This window comes from Anolis sagrei, chromosome 1 (assembly GCF_037176765.1).
Source record: "Anolis sagrei isolate rAnoSag1 chromosome 1, rAnoSag1.mat, whole genome shotgun sequence".
In the NCBI taxonomy this organism is placed as follows: domain Eukaryota; kingdom Metazoa; phylum Chordata; class Lepidosauria; order Squamata; family Dactyloidae; genus Anolis; species Anolis sagrei.
Genome location: NC_090021.1, coordinates 5,867,138 through 5,876,578, shown reverse-complemented (window position 1 = coordinate 5,876,578; position 9,441 = coordinate 5,867,138). Strand labels below are relative to the sequence as shown.

At 44.3% G+C, this 9,441-nt stretch overlaps 1 protein-coding gene across 1 annotated transcript in view; it reads left to right on the top strand.

Annotated features, from left to right (window-relative positions):
- Positions 1 to 1,117: 1,117 nt before the first annotated feature.
- The window catches only part of LOC137095798 (uncharacterized), a 31,969-nt gene continuing 23,645 nt past the window's right edge, over positions 1,118 to 9,441 (top strand). The window contains exon 1 of the mRNA XM_067462582.1: positions 1,118 to 1,358. Coding sequence (XP_067318683.1) covers positions 1,356 to 1,358 — 3 coding nt within the window. The 5' untranslated portion in view covers positions 1,118 to 1,355. The remainder of the gene's footprint in view (positions 1,359 to 9,441) is intronic.

The window sequence follows — 9,441 nt, the reverse complement described above, 5'->3', positions numbered from 1 at the left end:
ACAAGTATATATTATACAGGTGTATACTATACAAGTTTACACTTTACAGATGTACATTATACAGGTATACACTATACAGGTGTACATCATACAGGCCTATACTATATAGGTGTGCACTATACAGGTATATGTTATACAGATGTACACCATACAGGTATACACCATACAGGTGTACACTATACAGGTATACAATATACATGTATGCACTATACAGGTATATGTTATACAGATGCACACCGTACAGGTATACACCATACAGGTGTACACTATACAGGTATACAATATACATGTGTACACCATACAGGTGTACACTATACAGGTGTACATTATACAGGTGTACGTTATACAGGTATACATTATACAGGTGTACACTATACAAGTTTACACTTTACAGGTGTACATTATACAGGTATACACTATACAGGTATACACTATACAGGTATACACTATACAGGTGTACACCATACAGGCTTACACTATACAGGGGTACACTATACAGGTATATGTTATACAGATGTACATACAGGCATACACCATACAGGTGTACACTATACAGGTATACACCATACAGGTGTACACTATACAGGTGTACACTATAGAGGTATACATTATACAGGTATACATTATACAGGTGTACACTATACAAGTTTACACTTTACAGATGTACATTATACAGGTATATACTATACAGGTATACATTACACAGGTGTCCATGATGCAGGTGTCCATTATCTAATGGGATCATTCATACAATCGTAGACCTGACAATAACTATTTCTAAGAAATAGCATTAGAAAATGCACACCTGGACAACGTTGGCTCATATAAGCTAGTTTCTAATAAATAGCATTACAAAATAGGAAATGGATGCAGTGCCAGACATATAGGCATCGTTATGCTACCAATCTAGCTAGCCAGATAACCGAGCCAATATGACTCTACGGCAATGTTGGTAAGAGAGAGCGAGAGAGAGAACAGCGTGTTCCCTCTGAGCTTTCGACACTTGCGTCTCTCGGCCTTCTGTTTCCTTTTTAAACCAGATCCCTGTCTTGGTCAGTCATTAGCATTCCACTGGAGTTAAGTAAATTGAAAACACACATCTTCGGTAGGCAGAGGAAAAAGCATGCCGCATTTCCAAGTCTGACAATGAGGAAGGACAGACGCCTCTCTGTCTGTATGTCTGTCCATCCAACACGCGTCCAAGAATACAGTGATTTGGATTAATTCTGGGGTGGAGATGGTTCCCGAAAGGGTTTAGGTCGGAGCTGCATTCATTTTGCGGAATATTCCCAAAGTTGTGTGAAAGCTGCTTTACAGATTTGGAGACCGATCCTTGGAGAGATCCCTTTTTTGCCATGGTGAGTTGGAAGTATTTGATAATAGACTTTTTGGTATTGCATGAAAGACAGGGTTCGAATAGGGTCCGAATCCCTATTGGGACATGGAAACCCACTGGGGATGCATCTGCACTGTAGAATTAATGCACGTTTGATACCACTTGAACTGCCATGACTCAATCCTGGGAGTTGTAGTTTGGTGAGGAAACAACACTCTTCGCCAGGGAAGGCGAAAGACTTTCGAGATATTGACAAGCTAGAATGTGTCCAGAGGAGGGCGACTCAAATTATCAAGGGTCTGGAGAACAAGCCCTATGAGGAGCGGCTTAAGGAGCTGGGAATGTTGAGCCTGAAGAAGAGAAGGCTAAGAGGAGATATGATAGCCATGTATAAATATGTGAGAGGAAGCCTCAGGGAGGAGGAGGGAGCAAGCTTGTTTTCTGCTTCCTTGGAGAATAGGACGCGGAACAATGGCTTCAAACTTCAAGAGAGGAGATTCCATCTGAACACGAGGAAGAACTTCCTGACTGTGAGAGCCGTTCAGCAGTGGAACTCTCTGCACCGTAGTGTGGTGAAGGCTCCTTCTTTGGAAGCTTTTAAACAGAGGCTGGATGGCCATCTGTCAGGGGTGATTTGAATGCAACTCTATGATTCTATGATTCTATGACATTTGGGAGCTGTAGTTGCTGGGATTTATAGTTCACCTACAATCAAATAGCATTCTGAATCCCACCGATTGGTCCAAACATCCCACACAGAAGTCCCATGAACAATAGAAAATACTGTTTTCTGGTGGTCTTTGGCGACCCCTCTGACACCCCCTCGCGACCTCCTTCTTTGGAAGCTTTTAAACAGAGGCTGGATGGCCATCTGTCAGGGGTGATTTGAATGCAACATTCCTGCTTCTTGGCAGAATGGGGTTGGATTGGATGGCCCATGAGGTCTCTTCCAACTCTTTGATTCTATGATTCTATGACCTTATAAAACTATGACTCTCATTATTCTATAACATTGAGCCCTGGCAATTAAAGTGGTGCCAAACTGCATCAATTCTACAGTGTAGAGATGAACTTTGTTACTTGTCCAAGGTCATTGTGGATGCATCTACACCAGTATTTCTCAACCTGGGGGTTGGGACCCCTATGGGGGTCGCGAGGGGGTGTCAGAGGGGTCGCCAAAGACCATCAGAAAACAGTATTTTCTATTGTTCATGGGACTTCTGTGTGGGATGTTTGGACCAATTGGTGGGATTCAGAATGATATTTGATTGTAGGTGAACTATAAATCCCAGCAACTACAGCTCCGAAATGTCATATAATCATAGAATCATAGAGTTGGAAGAGACCTCATGGGCCAACCAGTCCAACCCCATTCTGCCAAGAAGCAGGAATATTGCATTCAAATCACCCCTGACAGATGGCCATCCAGCCTCTGTTTAAAAGCTTCCAAAGAAGGAGCCCCCACCACACTCCAGTCAAGATCTATTTTCCCCAAACTCCACCAGTGCTCACATTTGGGCATATGGCGTATTCATGCCACATATGATACAGATCTATCATTGTGCTCTCTGGATGTAGGTGAACTACAAATCCAAAACTCAAGGTCAATGCCCGCCAAACCCTCCAGTATTTTCTGATGATTATAGGAGTTCTGTGTGCCAAGCTTGGCTCAGTTCCATTGTTGGTGGAGTTCAGAATGCTCTTTCATTGTAGGTGAACTGTAAATCCCAGCAACTACAACTCCAAAATGTCAAGGTCTATTTTCCCCAAACTCCACCAGTGTTCACATTTGGGCATATTGAGCTTCCATGCCAATTTTGCTCCAGATCCATCATTGTTTGAGTCCACAGTGCTCTTTGGATGTAAGTGAACTACAACTCCAAAACTCAAGGTTAATGCCCACTAAACCTTTCCAGTATTTTCTGTCGGCCATGGGAGTTCTGTGTGTCAAGTTTGGTTCAATTTCATCATTGGTGGAGTTCAGAATACTCTTTGATTGGAGGTGAACTATAAATCCCAGCAACTACAACTCCCAAATGAGCAAATCACCCTGTCTCCCAGATTCGAATCACCGACTTTCAGGTCTTCAGGTCAGCAGTTCAGCCGGCACAAGGGTTTAATCCACTGCGCCACCGCAGCTCCTTTATATACCAGCTGGGAACTATGAGTGTCAGGAGGCATCCACCCACTGTAGAATGAATGCAGTTTGACAAGGTCTTTACCTTTCTTGGTTAAAGAGTGCCTCTGCCAAACTATAAATCCCATGATCACACGGAACTGTTGCAGTTAAAGAGGAGTCAAACTGCATTAATAACACTGTGTAGGTGCACCCTCTATTACACTATGTGACACGATTTCTGTTCCTGGGTTATAAAAGCAATTTCCCAATTGGGTCTATCATAAAAACCTCTCAAATAAATATGTGGATTTTAAAAGATCAGTTGCCTCCTTCTGGGATTCAAAACAGACTTTTAGAACTGTTGGGTGTTTGGTGCATTGTCGAAAGCTTTCATGACCGGAATCACTGGGTTGTTGTAGGTTTTTTTGGGGTGTATGGCTATGTTTTAGAGGCATTCTCTCCTGACGTTTCTCCCACATCTATGGCAAGAATCCTCAGAGGTAGTGAGTAGGCTTGGGCAATCCATGGTTCTAAAGTACTTACAAAACTAAAGTTCTGGTGGTGAAAATTTCAGAACTCTAACAAAACTTTCAAAATTTAATTATTATTTCATTATTGGTGATTTTAATGACAGAACCAATTAGGAACTGCCATTTATTATGAAATTTTGAGAGTTTTGTTAGAGTTCTGAAATTTTCACCACCAGAACTTTAGTTTTGTAAGTACTTTAGAACCATTTAGAACCATGGATTGGCCAAGCCTAGTAGTGAGGTCTGTTGGAACCAGAAAAATTAGGTTTATATATCTATGGAATGACCAGGATAGGACAAAGAACTCTTGTCTGTTGGAGGTAGGTGTGAATGTTTCAGCTGGCCATCTTGATTACCAGCTTCATTGGCTGCCGATAAGTTGCCGAGCCAAATTCAAGGTGCAGGTCATGACCTATAAAGCCCTAAATGGTTCGGGCCCCGGCTATCTCCGTGATCACATCTCCTTCATTGAACCGGCACGAGCTCTAAGATCTTCCAGGGAGGCTCTCCTCTTGGTCTCACTACCGTCTCAAGCATGGTTGGTGGAGATGAGAGGACCTCAGTGGTGGCCTCCCATCTCTGGAACGCCCTTCCAAGGGAAATAAGACAGGCCCCATCCCTCCCCTCCTTTTGTAAGAGCTTGAAGTCCTGGTGGTTTCAACAAGCCTTTGAAAATGACCAGTCCTAACTCAGCCCCACACATTGTCTAATACGGCCTTATTCTTCCTACCAATTACTTAGGCCAGGGGTCCTCAAACTAAGGCCCGGGGGCCGGACGTGGCTCTCCAAGGTCATTTACCCGGCCCTCACTCAGGGTCAACCTAAGTCTGTAACGACTCAAAAGCAAACAACAACAACAACAGTCCTATCTCATCAGCCAAAAGCAGGCCCACACTTCCCACTGAAATACTAATAAATCTATATTTGTTAAAATTGTTCTTCATTTTAATTATTGTATTGTTTTTAAGTGATTTTTTTTTTTGCACTACCAATAAGATATGTGCAGTGTGCATAGGAATTCATTCATGTTTTTTTTTTTCAAATTATAATCTGGCCCTCCAACAGTTTGAAGGACTGTGACCTGGCCCTCTGTTTAAAAGGTTTGAGGACCCCTGACTTAGATCATTTCCTCTAGTCGGCCCCGGAATTAACAGCCACAGACCTGTACCTAATATTATTGTTGCCTGTGCAAATTTGGTATTTGGTTAAATGTCCTTTGACCAGTATCTGGCCACTTGGAGTGCCTCTGGTGTTGCTGCAAGAAGGTCCTCCCTTGTGCATGTGGCAGGGCTCAGGGTGCATTGCAGCAGGTGGTCAGTGGTTTGTTCTTCTCCGCACTCACATGTCGTGGATTCCACTTTGTAGCCCCATTTCTTAAGATTGGCTCTGCATCTCGTGGTGCCAGAGCACAGTCTGTTCAGCGCCTTCCAAGTTGCCCAGTCCTCTGAGTGCCCAGGGGGGAGTCTCTCATCTGGTATCACCCATGAATTGAGGTGCTGGGTTTGAGCCTGACACTTTTGGACTCTCGCTTGCTGGGGTGTTCCAGCGAGTGTCTCTGTAGATCTAAGAAAACTATGTCTTGATTTAAGTCGTTGACGTGCTGGCTGATACCCAAACAGGGGATGAGCTGGAGATGTCTCTGCCTTGGTCCTTTCACTATTGGCTGCTACTTCCCGGCGGATGTCAGGTGGTGCAATACCGGCTAAGCAGTGTAATTTCTCCAGTGGTGTGGGGCACAGACACCCTGTGATAATGCGGCATGTCTCATTAAGAGCCACATCTACTGTTTTAGTGTAGTGAGATGTGTTCCACACTGGGCATGCATACTCAGCAGCAGAGTAGCATAGCGCAAGAGCAGATGTCTTCACTGTATCTGGTTGTGATCCCCAGGTTGTGCCAGTCAGCTTTCGTATGATGTTGTTTCTAGCACCCACTTTTTGCTTGATGTTCAGGCAGTGCTTCTTGTAGGTCAGAGCACGGTCCAAAGTGACTCCCAGGTATTTGGGTGTGTTGCAATGCTCCAGTGGGATTCCTTCCCAGGTGATCTTCAGAGCTCGGGATGCTTGTCTGTTCTTAAGGTGAAAGGCGCATGTCTGTGTTTTAGATGGATTAGGGATCAGCTGGTTTTCCCTGTAATAGGCAGTTAGAGCACCTAGAGCTTCGGAGAGCTTCTGCTCAACCACCTCAAAGCTCCCTGCTTGAGCAGTAATGGCACGATCATCAGCATAGATGAAGCTCTCTGTCCCTTCTGGCAGTGGCTGGTCATTTGTGTAGATGTTGAACATGGATGGAGCAAGCACGCTCCCCTGGGGACATGAGAGAAGCCTCCTCACAGGATTGCAAGACATCTGGACGTCCCCTGGGCAACGTCTTTATAGACAGCCGATTCTCTCGATCCAGAAGCAACCAGAGACGACTTGCAGCATATAAATAAAGTTTTATATAATAATAATAATAATTATTATTATTATTATTATTGATGGCCTGGCAGTTTTTGGTGTGGCTTGTTAGTGCCTGGGGGAATCTTTTGTTGAGAGGTTATTTGCTGTCCCTGTTGGTTGTTTGGTTTCCAATCCGATTTCGCACCTGGCTCTAGGTTTTGAGAGTTGAACGTCCGAGTGAAAAAAAGAATAAAGGATTGAGGTGCATGAAAAAGCTTGAGAGCAATCTACCCATTCCCTGCAGTAGAGGATAAACAAGGGAAGGGACTGGCAGCAGGAAAGGGGATGTTTGGGGAAACATGAGACCAAGCTTAATAATAACTTGGTTATGCTCAAGTGGAGCCAGGCATTTGATGCCCATTTTCAGCTTTTAAAAATCCCCCTTTCCCAGAGCCAGGCCTTCCCATGTGATGCTTTGTCCTCTCTTTCTGGCCTTGGCTCCTGCCTTTGCTGCAAACCTCTTGGCTTCTTCTGAAAGGGGTTTATTGTCTGGTCTGCCGCCGTCGCCATCCCCATTTTCCTGATTCCAGATGTTTTGGGTCACACTTCACCATCACCATCACAACCGCAGGGAGGGAAAGGCACAAAAGAGGAGATTATTATTCTTGCTGGCATATCGAGCTTCTTGTTGAAAACTTCCTTGCTCTCTTGTTGTGTGCCTTCAGCTCCTTTTTGACGTACGTATCTCGGGAAGTCTGACTTGGCCACGGTGGTACACGCTCTGGTCACATCCCGCCTTGACTACTGCAACGCTCTCTACGTGGGGCTGCCCTTGAAGACGGCCCGGAAGCTTCAGCTGGTTCAGCGCGCGGCAGCCATGTTACTAACTGGAGCGGGTGGCAGGGAGCACACAACGCCCTTGGTGTCCCAGCTCCACTGGCTGCCGATTTGCTACCGGACCCAATTCAAGGTGCTGGTTTTGGCCTACAAAGCCCTAAACGGTTCCGGCCCAAAATACCTTTCCGACCGCATCTTGGCCTACGAGCCCACGAGGACCTTGAGATCGTCTGGGGAGGCCCTTCTCTCGATCCCGCCAGCCTCACAGGCACGGCTGGCGGGGACGAGGGAGAGGGCCTTCTCGGTGGTGGCCCCCCGGCTGTGGGACACTCTCCCTGCACACATCAGACAGGCGCCTTCCCTCATGTCCTTTCGAAAAAGCCTTAAGACATGGCTGTTCGAGAGGGCATTTAATTAAGTGCTAAACAATACGGTAATGAGAACTGGAATGGAACAAGGAATATGAGACTGGCTATGATTCCACTAAGAGACGAAGCGGATTTTTAGTGTAGTCTGTAATTGTTGTATAGTTTATATGTTGTTGAAACTAGCGTTTTTGTAATTGTCTTTTATGTGTACTGTACACCGCCATGAGTCGCCCTTATGGGCTGAGAATGGCGGTTAATAAGTGCATCAAATAAATAAATAAATAAATAATAAGGCAAACTTATCATGGGGCTTTTTTGGCACAGATAGCCCTGATCTTATTATTGTATATGTTTCATAATTTGTGGGTTCTGTTTCTCTATATCAGTGTTTCTCAACCTTCCTAATGCCGTGACTCTTTAATGCAGTTCCTCATGTTGTGGTGACCCCCCAACCATAGCATTAATTTGTTGCTACTTCATAACTGTAATTTTGCAACTGTTATGAATCGTAATGTAAATATCTGATGTGCAGGATGTATTTTCATTCACTGGACCAAACTGGATACAAATTCCCGATATGGCCAAATTTGAATACTGGTGGGGTTGAGGGCATTGATTTTGTCATTTGGGAGTTGTAGTTGCTGGGGTTGGTAATTCACCTGCAATCAAAGAGCATTCTGGACTTCACCAATGATAGACCTTCTTGCAGCAACACCAGAAGCACTCCAAGTGGCCAGCTACTGGTCAAAGGACACTTAATCAACTACCAAACTCGCAAATTTTGTATTTTGTCTGTCTGTCTGTTTGTTTTGTTTTGTTAGAAATGTAATACAATTGACTAGTTGCCCTGACACGACAAATAAAATAAAAGCCAATGTTAGAATGGGCCAGATTTCCCACACAGACCTCCCATGACTAAGAGAAAATACTGGAATGGTTTGTTGGGCATTGACCTTGAGTTTGGGAGTTGTAGTTCACCTACAGCCAGAGAGCACTGTAGACTCAAACAATGATAGATCTGGACCAAACTTGGCACAAATACTCAATATGCCCCAATGTGAACACTGGTGGAGTTTGGGGAAAATAGACTTTGGCATTTGGGTGTTGTAGTTGCTGGGATTTATAGTTCACCTACAATCAATGTGCCTATTGAACTCCAACGACAGAATTGGTCCAAACATCACACACAGAACTCCCATGACCAACAGAAAATACTGGAATGGTTTGTTGGGCATTGACCTTGAGTTTGGGATTTGTAGTTCACCCACATCCAGACAGCACTGTGGACTCAAACAATGATAGATTTGGACCAAACTTGGCACAAATACTCAATATGCCCAAATGTGAACACTGGTGGAGTTTGGGGAAAATAGACTTTGGCATTTGGGAATTGTAGTTGCTGGGATTTATAGTTCACCTACAATCAAAAGTGCCTATTGAACTCCAACGACATTATTGGTCCAAACATCACACACAGAATTGGTCCAAACATCACACACAGAACTCCCATGACCAACAGAAAATACTGGAATGGTTTGTTGGGCATTGACCTTGAGTTTGGGAGTTGTAGTTCACCTACAGCCAGAGAGCACTGTGGACTCAAACAATGATAGATCTGGACCAAACTTGGCACAAATACTCAATATGCCCAAATGTGAACACTGGTGGAGTTTGGGGAAAATAGACCTTCGCATTTGGGAAATGTAGTTGCTGGGATTTATAGTTCACCTACAATCAAAAGTGCCTATTGAACTCCAACAACAGAATTGGTCCAAACATCACACACAGAACTCCCATGACCAACAGAAAATACTGGAAGGGTTTGGTGGGCACTGACCTTGAGTTTTGGAGTTGTAGTTCACCTACATCC